Raw genomic sequence first — 14332 nt, forward strand, 5'->3', positions numbered from 1 at the left:
TTGCTTGATTCTAAACAGAAAATGGCAATCCAGCAAATTAATGATCCCTCCCAAATCTGCCCAACCATGGAATATTGCACCCATATTTGGGGTGGTACACCAAAATCCTCTCTCTAAGATTGCTTGATTCTAAACAGAAAATGGCAATCCAGCAAATTAATGATCCCTCTCTCGCACACATACATTGTTTCTGCCTTGTGCCTCTTCTACAGATCATAGATAGTACTATGCTGAATTGGCCACTATTATTCCTCTCACATCTCCTCCAAAATCATTAAAATGAAAGCCACTGTTAACCACCACTCTTTTACATTCCATCTTAAAACTCACCAAACCAACTTTACTGTCAGCTCTTTCATTCCATCTACTTCTGTTCTTTGGAACAGTCTTCCCCACAGATTATAACCCTTAGCTGTTCAAGCAAAATGTGAATAGATTCCTTCTTTCTTCTATTCCTCTTTCCACACATGGCCCTAATATGCTATAGGTCTTGTGGCTTTTCGTGTGTGGATCAGATATAAAAAAGATGGGGAAAGCAGAAGAGATATGAGAATAAGAATAGCACAAGCAAAAAAGTACATAACGTACATCAATTAATAGGAATGAATTGGAAGTTTTTTCACTTAGTTATACTATAAATTAAAGATACCAAGAAATTATATACTTGGCTTAATCCTTTATCCCAGTGTAAGCAAACAAAGTTTGCACCTGAAGTATTTTCAGGACTGGGGCAACTCGTATAAAGAAGCTAAGACTTCACATCACTTGCCTTAGTATCCCATAATGCAAAGCACATCTCCTTGCAGACATGTATAATGATATGCATTATGGGAAGGATCACTACCCAGACCAGTTTCGACCTCTATTGAGGTTTCTTTAAGTGGGACACAGACCCAGAGGTGATACTAAGGCGAGTGATGTGAAGTCTTAGCTTCTTTATCTGAGTTGCCCCAGTCCTGAAAATATTTCAGGTGCAAATTTTGTTTGCTTACACTTGGATAAAGGATTAAGCCAAGTATATAATTTCTTGGCATCTTTAATTTATAATAGGAATGAAGAACTATACTACATAAGGCATAACCTTTCCCTCAATGGTTATGAACCCAAGATGATCAACAAAATTCTTAATGCACCTCCTACAACTCCTGTACTTAAACAAGATTTTAAGAATGGAATTACATTACCTAACATCATGTTACAGACAAAGTGGCAACACTGCTCAGTGAGTACAACATTCAAGTGGCTTTTTTACCGTTGCATCTCTAGATTCTTATATCCACCAAAACCTCCACATCAACCCATGAAAAAAATCAGGCATTTATAAGATTCAATGCTTGTGGCATTTCCTTATGTAGGTCAAACAGGAAGGTTGAAAGGGGATCCACATGTTTGAACATGTAAAATATGTTAAAAAAAGAAGACAGCATAAATGAAGATTGAATAATATAAGCATGTAAACACAAGAAAGATATTTAATTAGCCAAATATTTCGGTCTGAAAATTGCAGACCATCTTCAGTGGCACTACAAGAACAGTTTTAAAAAATACAAGGTGGAATACTAACAATAGATCATTTAAAAATAGAACAAGCCACGTGATGTTATATCACTAAGTAGTAAAGGGAATATTATTAAGCAGAGACATGATTGAAATAAAGATATTAATAATATTAAATAACATAAAAATAATATGAATTAATGAGTTATCCTGATGAGATTTTCCCAGATTTTTGATAGAGATATACAGTCATTCCGATTCAGGTTAGGACGATGGAGTAATGCCTCCACGCTTTCTTTGAATAAATGTTCAAATTTATAGCGGGATCCATGTAAGAGGCGAGTTTTTGACCAAAGGATGTTGTGGTTAGTTTCAATCCCGTGCTGAGCCAATCCAGATTTTTCAGGTTTGTTGTGATGAATGGAGGATTGATGCTCTCTTGAAAAAAAGAATCCAATATGCTATAAATTTGAACGTTTATTCAAAGAAAGCGTAGAGGCATTACTCCATCGTCCTAACCTGAATCGGAATGACTGTATATCTGTATCAAAAATCTGGGAAAGTCTAATCAGGATAACTCACTAATTCATATTATTTTTATGTTATTTAATAGTATTAATTAATATCTTTATTTCAATCATGTCTCTGCTTAATAACATTCCCTTTACTACTTAGTGATATAACATTGCGGGGCTTGTTCTATTTTTAAATGATCTATTGTTAGTATTCCACCTTGTATTTTTTAAAATTGTTCTTATAGTGCCACTGAAGATGGTCTGCAATTTTCAGACCGAAATATCTGGATAATTAAATATCTTTCTTGTGTTTACGTACTTATATTATTCAATCTTTATGTCACAAGTATCCTTAAAATATCAGCATAAATGAAGTTTGGCATCCCATACAACTACCACAGGCCATCAAGTAGTGTAGCAACAAACAAAAATGACTTATACTGATCATAATTGTCATACAAGAAAGTTCAAGGAAGGCTCTGAAATGTTGATCCCTATACAATGTAACAAAAATCAAGGCTTAATCCTATACCAAATTTGATCTGCTTTCATTCAAAAGCTAACTCTTTTTAGATTTTTTTAAATCTTCTTAGATCTTTTTTTAGATCTTCATTTTAGCATATTTCCTGAATTATCATGAGATTTTACACAAAATATGATAAAAGGATATGTAAAATGTTCAATGAAATATTATTCCTTGTAAGTTATTGTGTTCAGCAAAAAGGAATTTCCTTTGTTATTATAATGTGGCACATGAGTCAGCAAATTTATGGTAAGATTAGTAAAGAACAAAAAGGATTACTACAAGCAAATTTATGGTAAGATTAGTAAAGAACAAAAAGGATTACTAGTATTCCACCTTGTATTTTTTAAAATTGTTCTTATAGTGCCACTGAAGTGCCATTATGAAAAGTTACAGAGACTTACAAAGAATGACGTCATCGCATCAAAAAGTCAACAAGTGCCAAGGACAAAAAATTCGAAAAACCATACAAAGATGACATCGACCCACCTGAGAGTAAGCATGCGACAAGTTCGAAAGTGCCCGAACGTGAAAACAAAGGAAGACCTAGGCAGGCATATATGAGGCGCACCGTGCCAATAAGCAAAATTATCCACAGGATTCTCAATATCTGTGATTGCTGCCATCCTTGGTCGGGAAAAGAAAGAGAAGCTTTGTTGGTTTATGTATCCCAGGTTCTCAATCTGAAGATCTCCACCGTTCGTGGCCAAGAAAAGAAAGAAAAGCTTCAGTTATTGTGTACGTGGATAGTCAATACGAGGAAGACATGTTAGGACATTAGGAAGATAAAGAGCAACACAGTGAGAGAAAGAAAAGATAGGAAGATTGCTGTGGAACATTTGATTAATGTGAGGGATTGTATGTGAAAAGGAAACGCATAACTAACTGTATTTCTTAAAATATGTGTAGCGAATGCATGAATCTATTGTATGTAATGTGCCATTGAGACATTGTATGGGCAATAGTAATTTAGGCTTGCGATCGTATAACGTTAAGTATAGGCCCTATGATAACTCGGATCTAAGGTTTAAGAGAATAAGGAATTTGTATCTATCTAGTATGTATACTGTAAATATTCTTTGGGTTTTAATAAATGGTTTGTAAACAATATACTGAACTGTGCAGTGTCAATGCACTATCTCCAAAAAAAAATTTGAACCTCTGTGCGAGTTATATGTACGATCATTATTTAATTGCCACGACTGATTAAAGGATAAAATAAGTTAAAGTGGGGAATACAATTACGATTTCAGATACCTGCATTGTCTTTGATTAAAGTCATATACTCTCATTCTCAATATATAGTCTAGCTGGTGCAGTCAATAAATGAATAAATTTGCTCGACTATAGAGCGAGCGTGAGAGATAATACATACATAAACATATACAGGGTGTTCGGGATAAATTTGACAGTTTCGTAAGGAAAAAGAAAATCTTCTTTGTATCTATTAAATTTAATGAATTGACAAAAAACATTACAGGCAGAGTTAATTACAATACTATCAACAAGATTTACTCAAAATAACCACCATTAGCATCGATCACAGCTTCAATTCTGCTTCGGAACCTCGAACAAGCTGATGCTACAGTCTCCCTGGGAAGGGCCGCAAAAACTGTTTTAATTTTATCCATTAACTGGGCTTTTGTATTACTGGAAGTGCGATTGGTGTCTTTTTCAACTGCGCCCCATACAAAATAATCCATGGGGTTAAGGTCTGGGGAGTTTGGAGGCCAAACATTTGGACTGGTGAAGTCGTAGAAATTTTCAGACAACCATTTTTGACTTTTCCCAGAGGTGTGGCAAGGGGCCGAATCCTGCTGCCATACATACGGCCTACCATTGCCTACCCTTGTTATCCAGGGCTTGACTACAGTTAGCAACTCCACGAACAAAGCCCGAATTCCAATGCCAGGGTTCTTCAACACCTGTTCCTGCAGATTTGCGAGGAATTCTGCTGTACGAACGCAATCAGATCGTCTGCTAGGGATCTTTCTTCTTGCTACATCCTCGTAGTCACCATTGCAAGTCTCTAGTTCATGCCTGATTGTTTTTACTGTATTCAGGGAGCATTGGGCAGCAGTCGTAATATCCTTATTTTGATGGCGGGCACGAATCATCATGATACAAGTTATTCTCTTCCATGATTCAGGTGGGTTCCAGCTATCCATCCTTTCTGACATCTTGTATGTGAATGAAGAAGGGTCCAAACTTTTAAATGAAGAGAAGTGTGTGTTAATACATGTAACTTACGGAAAAATATAATTAATTATAAATATGTCAAATTTATCCCGAACACCCTGTACATGGCAGCAGTCAGAAGTTTAGATGGCCGACCATAATAACAAAGGTTAATTAAAGATAAAACAAAAGCAAAGTAGGATAGATACATGCGGATAGATAAAGAACTTTACAAGGGAACAGTCAGTGACAAGGATATAATATAGAATAGAAAATATAAATTTAACAAATGGCACAGTTGACAAGATAAAATCCAATAAAAATAAAGAGAAATTTGAATATTGGATTGAAATAGTTTTGACATCAGTTTCAATGCGTTGTGTACAAAAGGTAAAAGGTTTGAGATTTAAATATGGATACAGAAGGTGATTGTGATACTTTAGTAAATTCTAATGAAATGGAAGACAAAGAGTTCTTTAGGACTTAATTCTAATCTTGTAATTCTGTCGTTTTCAGGAGAAGGTCACGAGAACATTGAATCTTATTTTAGTTTTGCAGAAGAACTTAAAAGGGTAGGAAAATGGTCAGACTTTCAAGTACTGATTCGTTTTAGGAATAAATTAGTAGGTAAGCCTAAGACCTTTTTAAATTCTTTGCCTATCTTACGATATACTTTAGAATATGTAAAATTTAAGAGTATGTTAATAACGGAACATTCTAAGGTAAGAGAAAAAAAAAATGGCAGCCTATGGAAACTGCATAAATGCATTCAAGGAAATAAGGAAAGTGTACTGAATTACTATAATAAATTGCTAAGTGTAGCTAATGGATTAAGTGTCTCAAAAGATCGTACCTAGAATGATCTGTATTCCATTAGTTCAGAGTAGGCTTAAGGGACGAATTGAAATAGGTGGCCTACAAGAAGAAGAAAAGTTAAGAATTTAGATGAATGTTTATAACATTAATTATAAAGTTAGGAATAAGATGCAGATAGCTAAAATTGAAGAAAGTAATAAGAATAAGTAATAGAAAGGCAACAGAGAATATTCAAGTTGTTAGAAGAGTTGAAGTTAAACAACTCTTGTAATAAATCGTCCAATGAAACTACTAATAAGGAAGTAATAAAAGAAAGAGTTCTGCCTAAATGTTACAACTGTAACAAAATAGAGCACATAGCTAAATATTGTTATAGACGGAAAAAGTATGATTATAGGCAAGGAAAAGGAATAAGGTATGATACATTGTGTAGTAAATAGTGACTTACCATAATCAAATTAGCATTTTTAATTGCGACTCGAGTAGTCAATGTAGTAGTGTTGAAATAGCACATGAAAGGCCGTTAAAAGTCATGCAGGAAACTATTATTGGCTCTGATATAAGACAGAAGAAAGTTATTAAAAGGGAAAGGATAAATAAGGATAAGAAACAAGACTTGAAAGAATTGAAAAAGGACCAAGTAGTTAAAGCAGAAAATTTGGGAAATTCTGTGAATAAAAATAAGTTATCTCTGAATTACTCCAAATCCTTTCAAGAGGAAATTATGTTCGTAAGTCACAAAGGTAGTAGCGCTAAGGTTACCCAAATAAATTCTCATGAGGGAGAGAAAATTAAAGACGTTAAGGTAGACAAAATAAATGGGGCAACCCAAACAACAAAATTGGAGAAAGCTCAATATGATTGTAACTCATACTAAGGCTAAGAGCTATGAAACAAGAATATTTGTTAATAGGAGTACAAATTGCCTAAATTTGGATGAGCCTGTGACTTGTAAGAATAAAAATAATCCGAAAGGAGGGCAACGAGTATAAGATTAAGAATAGCGAAGGTCATCTTTTCCTATGCCCTCAGGGCACAGAAAAGGAAAAAAAAAAAATATTTTTTTTTTTTTTTTTTTTTTTTTTTCCCAAAAAAGATTAAGCCTTTGTAAAATCTCTCATGATAAGTAATTCCATAACTTATCATGTTTGGTCTTACAATGCTTTTAATTCAGGAAATGTACTAAAAAAAGATATGTAAAATGTTCAATGAAATATTATTCCTTTGTTATTCCTACCAAGACACTAAGATCGGACTGAAATTTGATTGAGAGAATGATGGAAGACCTGATAGAGGGAGACCAAGAATCCAATAAAGTGGACAAAGTTACCAAACAGTCTAACCAACAACACAAAGCAGAAGACCACTACCAACAGTCCATGCTACCTGCCAACCAATAAGCTGAGGAGAGAATATGATATATGTTGTTTGTCGAGTGACCCTCCCAAGATGTGTCTGCTAACTACACGGAGTTGATGTGATAATGAAAATGGAAACAAGAATGGGAGGGAAACACAATGATTAGTTTCATTCATACTGAGTATGAATGAAAAAGTAAATGTACATCATAATGTAGCATGATTATGAAAAATTAACAACAGAAAGAAGTAATAAAAATATAAACAAGAAAGAAACAGTAAATTAAACTGACATTCACTGACTCATTTTCACTACGTTTCACATGAAGACTTCAGAGCTTTCTTATTATGCATTACCTGTTGTGTGCAACATCATTTCATCGTGTGAAATTCATCATAATGTGTTATCTGCATTCTTTATCAACCTTGAAACTTCTGCACCTTTCTTCAATGGAAATCTGGTTGGCTGAGCATACATTTTCAAAATAGACTAGTTTCATGTAAGTTAAATGCTTGCCTGGGGTCATCAATAATTGCCATCAACATTAATAATGATGCACACCAGTCAAAAAAAAAGAGAGTGTAAGCTTAGGAATTCATGCACAAAATTTTTGCTTCCAGAATTTCCAATTTACAGTCAATTTTTTGAACTTGCTATAAAAACGAATTATATGACAAATTATACTTGACACTTATTTTATTTATAATTTCTCCAGTGTCTCTGTTTCAATATTACTCCAACCCATTCCAACTTAATACACCAATTAGTTACTTTTAGCCTGCACCATGTGAGCGAACTGATGCTGAGGCCAAGCAAGCTGCAGAGGCAATGTTTAGAGCATCTACGGTCTAAAAGGTACAGTCACTTGAATTTGTGCAAATGGTGATGGATTTTTATAGCTATGTCATCATCATCATCATCATCAAATTCCTGCCATGTACCCTCAAGGGGTGTACAGGATATGATAGTACTACATGAAAAAAATTACATCATTACTAACTTCCTATCTACAATTTTCCTCCAAATCAGTCTATTACTTGTCAAGACTCCAACATTATCAGATCTTATATTTCTATCATCTAAGGCACTTTGTACCGTATCAATCCACCTATATCTTGGTCTTCCTCTGGGTCGTTTTCCTGCCAACCTGGCAGAGAACACTTGTTTTGCTAATCTTTCCTCACCCATTCTATTTAAGTGACCATACCACCTGAGATTAGCTCTGCTAACGCATTCCTGGATGCTGACAATGTCAAGTTCTTTCCTAATATCCTCATTTTTAATATGATACTGCTATTGATGCCATCTGTTCACGCCTATAATCTTTCTCAAGACTCTCATATCTGCAGTCTCTAGTCTTTGGTCAAGTGTTTTACTTCTGACCCAGCTCTCAGATCCATAAGTTAAAACTGGTTTGAACACTGTCTTATATACAGCTAATTTAGTGTTCTGACTAATTTCTTTCTTATTCCATATGAATTTATTCAATTGACTTCCTACCATACCAGCTTTGCTGATTCTGTTGTCTATTTCTATATTTAATTTACCATCTTCAGTAAAAATCGTGCCTAAGTAGCTGAAATGTTTCATTTGTTCCACAGGTTCTCCATTCACAATACAGTTGACATTTTCAATGATTCTGCCTATTTTCATTGTCTTTGTCTTTTTATTGCTGACCTTCATACCATATCTATTACAACAGCAATTGAATTTAGTCAGAGAATCTTGCAGACTTGTAGCAGATTTATTTAGAAGTATAACATCATCCGCATAAAGCAAAGAGCTGACATTAACATCTCCAATTTTGATATCAGATTTAATACCACTTTCCTTCATAATGTGATTCATATAGATAATGAATAACAGAGGGGATAATGTACATCCTTGTCTCACACCAGATTTAACATTAAACCATCTACCTGTACTTCCTTCAATTCTAACTGCTAACTTACAACTCAAATAAAGACTAAGTATTGCTTGATATAATGCCCCATTGACACAATATAACTGCAGCGTATTAAATAGCTTCTCTCTTGGCACCTTGTCATATGCCTTTTTCAAATCGACAAAATTTAAATACAGATCTTTGTTATATTCCCATGCTTTCTCGACTATTTGTCGTAAAGTGAAGATCTGAACCTGACAGCCTCTGTTTGGCCTGAATCCAGCTTGTTCTTCACCAAGCTTTTCTTCCACAATTCTTCTCAACCTTTTCTCAAGTATACTTGCATAGATCTTGCCAGGAACACTCAGTAGGGAAATACCTCTGTAATTCTCACATTCAGTTTTATTTCATTTTTTTATATATGGGTACTATGAGAGCTCTACTCCAATCATCGGGAATTCGTCCCTCTGTCCAGGCTTTCTGAACTATGCAGTGCAGCCACTGTAAGACTTTTATACCACCATACTTCAGCATTTCTGGTCGAATATCATCTACTCCTGCTGCCTTTCCACATTTCAAGCCTTTGATGGCTTTTTCTACTTCAAGTATGGATATGTATTCCTGACTGCATGCCTGGTCAGTGTTTTTTACCACTGTGCTGTCATCACTGCTTGTTTCATTTAGCAGTTTTTCAAAGTAATTACTCCATACTTCAAGGATATCTTTTTCTTCCGTTTTCATTGTCACCTTTATCATCCCTAACTCCTTTTACAGCACTCTTTCCTCCATTCCTAAATTTTTTCAACAACTTCCAGAATATTTTGCCACCTTCTTGATATTTATTTTCTATATTCTTGCCAAAGTCCTCTCATGACTTTTGTTTAGCTAGTTTTACACAGTGTTTAGCATTCTTGCATTTGTCTCTGTATTCTCTAAGAGCACAAGATGACTTATTTGACAGGAACTTTTGATATGCTTTCTTCTTTTCCTTCACTGCCTCTTTAACTTCTTGTGTCCACCAGGGAGGTCTGATTTTTTTATCCTTGCAGACAACCTCACCACATGCCTCTCTGGCAGGATCAATCAATAAAGAACTTTTATTATTAAAAGACCAGAAGATAAATGATAAAATATACAAAAAGCCAACAAGTTTCACTAGCCACTGTCTAGCATTTTCAAGGCTGAACTGGTGTGAAAACAAATGCATTAAGTTACATTTCAAAACATACACCTTAGTAACTGTTAGGCCGTTACATTTGATCATTCTGTTTGAAGGCATGCATGTGTTCGAAAGCTTCACTCAGATTCTGGTACATGACCACGTGTTGTGTAGGTTTTTGCATATTGTAATTCTGTCGAGCTGAGAGAGATGATGAGATTTTTCCATATGTCTTTAAGAATAATACCCTGATTTCTATTTAAATTATTGCCTGTGCGTAGTACCACAGCTGCTTCTTTTAAAGTTCTGTATCTGTAGTCATTCTCGATGTAAGGCATAGAACTGTTTTTCCAATCTATAACGTGATTTGATGTTGAGAAATGATGAGCTAAACCAGATGTGATGATTCTATTATGATTGACATCCCCCACATGTTCCTTCTGTCTTATTTCAAAACTTCTGGAACTCTGACCAATGTAAGAAAGGCCACATGTGCATAGTCCTCTGTCACCACCATGTGCAGACCTTTTTATGGAAAAACTTGAAAAGGATATTCTTTCCACCATTGTGCCGAAACCGTCAATTTGGAGGAGATATGTTGATGACGTGTTCTGGAAAGATACCATGGAAAACCTTCGTGTTTCTGAACATAATCAACTTACTACACAATAAGATCAATTTCACTATAGAACTAGAGAAGAACAAAGAACTTCCTTTTCTTGACATCCTAGTGAGGAGAGAAGATAACGATTTCCAACTGTCCATTTACAAGAAACCCACAGATACTGGTAGATATCTACATTATTCGTCCAACCATCATAGATCACAAAAACACAGCATCATTCACATGCTCCGTAATAGAGCCTTAAGATCTATTTCAAAAGAAACAGATGTGCAGAGAGAGAACTGTCACTAATAGCTAACACAATCTCTTAATGGATACCCTTCTAACATTTTAAACAAATGGCTATTTAAAGACAACCACCAACAACGTGTTACGGTGCCCCAATATGTGTCCACAGCTGTCATTCCATATATTAATTCAGTTTCCACAAAATTGGCGAGAATGTTAAAAGCTCATAACATCAGAGTGGTTTTTAAACCAACTACCATGATCAGACAAATCTTAAGATCACCTAAAGATGAGGTACCTTTCTTCAAATGTCCTAAAGTATATGAAATTCCATGCACGTGTGGCCTTTCTTACATTGATCAGACTTCCAGAAGTTTTGAAATAAGACAGAAGGAACATGTGGGGGATGTCAATTATAATAGAATCATCACATCTGGTTTAGCTCATCATTTCTCAACATCAAATCATGTTATAGATTGGAAAAACAGTTCTATGCCTTACATCGAGAATGACTACAGATACAGAACTTTAAAAGAAGCAGCTGTGGTACTACGCACAGGCAATAATTTAAATAGAAATCAGGGTATTATTCTTAAAGACATATGGAAAAATCTCATCATCTCTCTCAGCTCGACAGAATTACAATATGCAAAAACCTACACAACATGTGGTCATGTACCGGAATCTGAGTGAAGCTTTCGAACACATGCATGCCTTCAAACAGAATGATCAAATGTAACGGCCTAACAGTTACTAAAGTGTATGTTTTGAAATGTAACTTAATGCATTTGTTTTCACACCAGTTCAGCCTTGAAAATGCTAGAAAATGGCTAGTGAAACTTGTTGGCTCTTTGTATATTTTATCATTTATCTTCTGGTCTTTTAATAATAAAAGTTCTTTATTTTAATACATCAGACCAAATATGTACAATTTAAGGATCAATCAATGTTTTCTTCAGAGTTTGCCACTGAATCTCCAAGGTTTGATTCCTGTTCTCAAACTCATTTTCTTTTCAATAATCTTTGTGTATTTTAGTCTACAGTTAACATCTGAGAGCTGCTCGACTTTTATTCGTTTTAAAACTTTCTTACATGTCATTCTTTTCAATATGAAATTCAATTTTATCCTGCTCAAGACTAAATAGTGATCGCTTCCAATTTCAAATCCTCTGTACACTCTGGTGTCCTGCACCAATGAGAAAACATCACTATCAACAATAACATAGTCAATGAGACTTTTCTTATTCCTTGCCTCTTCTCTCCATGTGAATTTGTGCACATTTTTATGTTGGAACATGGTGTTAGTTAGTAACTTTACAGGTTATAGATAGATGGAAAAAGGGGTAACATTAATATGAGAAATATCACATTAGCAGTTTTAGTGAATTAAACTCTCAAAATGTCACTTTTGAAATTGAAGTGGAAAAGAACTGTAATTTGTTTAAATTTGAGTAGCTAAAGGAGTAAGCATTCGGACTACTCATAGAAATATTTAGCATTATAGACATTACCTGATTTAATAGGATGGAATTAATTTGTGAATTTTTCACATTTTACAGTGGGGCCCAGTGTGACTGCATGGGTCACATACCCTCGAAGCCTTGGTCACCACTGTAAAACCTCATATTTCCATACTTCAGGTGGAATGTCATCTACTCTAGTTGCTTTTCTGCAAGTAAGGTATTGAAATATACTCAGGAGTATATTTCAATACTATTGAGTATATTTTATGCAATTTCTAAACACAAAGTGTTTAAATTTTATGTATGTATATTTCATGGACTAGTTCTTTAACTTCATGCTAAACACAGGAAAAAACCATTTTCTATCTTTGTAAGCACCTTTACTACATGCCTCTTGGCTAAGTCAACAAATGCTTTCTTTGGATTTTGACACTCGGTGTTGAAATTTTGGTGTTCATGTTTTCTAATTGTTTTATTTGTACATATGGATTTACAGTTGAGGATTGACCTGATAGTTCTTCAATTTTATTTGTTCTCAAAATTTTAGTACACATTTTTCTTTTCAATGGGTACTTTTTGCCTTCTCAAACTTAGGTCTGGTCATTTTCTATTTTAATCCCTTGGTGGATATCATTATTAACAATCATGTAATCAATAAGACTTTCCTACAGTTCTATATTTATCTGGAATTTATTCCTTCTCTGTAGTTCAGTCACTAGTAAAAAAAAAAGCAGGCTTTTTTTGCTTTTTTTAATATGAAATGTTCTCTCTAATGATTCAAAAAAATTCCATCTTTCTTTACTAGAACTTTCAACAGGACATTAGTCACAAGTAAGTTTCTGTAAGTTAAATAAGAATATCTTATTCTGAAACCTGGTCACAACTACTCAATTCATCAGAAATGAAATCAGTAATTCTCACACAGTTACTTTTTCTTCTTTATTCAATCTCTATTGCTGCTCTCTGAACAATTTCTATTCCTATTTACTTCCTAAAAAAAGTACAGTATATTTTTCAAATTTCATGTTAAATTTTTTTTTTATTAATTTTTTGTCCATCTACAGTTTTAGTGTACTATAGGTTGCCCAACTACTTAAGTTTGGATCATCATATCAAAAAAGTTATTAAGCTTAAAAACTTTCAATGGACTGCTATATTTGCACTAAAATAGAGAAAAAAAAATTCTCCTAATAAAATGCAGTTCATTGAAGGCTTTTGGCATGTAGTGTTTTAAGAATCAATGAACTCTTTTAAAAGATCACACACCCGAAAAGAACTTTATTTACATAATTCATATATTAACACAGACTTAATAATGAAATATTTGTTATGATACAAATTACAATATATATGCTGATTGAAAAACTTATATTAAACAAGTCTTGAAATGCTAATTACCTGACTGTATCTTCTTATACATGCGTAATAAGTAATTGCTAGTTTGCTGAAGAATAACATTATTATCTCCTTCAAATGTACAATTGGCATCATTGTTATTTCTCAGGTCTCCAAATCCAGAAGCTATGAATAAATAAATATATATAGACAAAAACAAGTGAGATTCTTCTAGATAACAAGATGTTAATCTTTAGATAATAATGATTAAAGAAAAGAGGGAGTAACTATAGTATTTATGATTAAACACAAAGATAATAATCCTGAATGGCAAATAATATCAAGTAGACTAATGTGGGCAAATATCAAACAGGAGAATTGACACAGACTCATTCGTGTCTATTGTACCATATAAGATTCTACTAAGAAAGAAATAAAAGAATTTTTAAAGTCATTAGAGATCTAAATAACAGAGTTAAAAAGTGAATACCATAAATGTAATATATGCTGAAAAAAAGAATACATACATAAAGAAATGTGGGAAAAGTTGGAGTATACAAAAAAATTAATAATAATGGTAAGTACATGTTGTATTTCTGTTCAGAATATGGACTAGTCATTACTAACACATGTTCCAACATAAAGATGAGCACAAATTCACATGGTGAGAAGACACAAGAAATAATGTTTCATTGATTACCTTGGTGTTAAGAGTGATATCATCAGGCTGGTTAAGGATACAATAGTAT

At 33.9% G+C, this 14332-nt stretch overlaps 1 protein-coding gene across 2 annotated transcripts in view; it reads right to left on the minus strand.

Annotated features, from left to right (window-relative positions):
• The window catches only part of LOC150101887 (peroxisomal acyl-coenzyme A oxidase 3-like), a 240026-nt gene that overhangs the window by 45424 nt on the left and 180270 nt on the right, over nt 1-14332 (minus strand). For both annotated transcript variants that reach the window (XM_090400298.1, XM_090400297.1), the window contains one exon: nt 13647-13769. In XM_090400298.1, coding sequence (XP_090256424.1) covers nt 13647-13769 — 123 coding nt within the window. The remainder of the gene's footprint in view (nt 1-13646; nt 13770-14332) is intronic.

Source organism: Typopeltis vanoorti, chromosome 11 (assembly GCF_054136105.1).
Source record: "Typopeltis vanoorti isolate ZY-2024b chromosome 11, IOZ_Tvanoo_1.0, whole genome shotgun sequence".
NCBI classification, from domain to species: domain Eukaryota; kingdom Metazoa; phylum Arthropoda; class Arachnida; order Uropygi; family Thelyphonidae; genus Typopeltis; species Typopeltis vanoorti.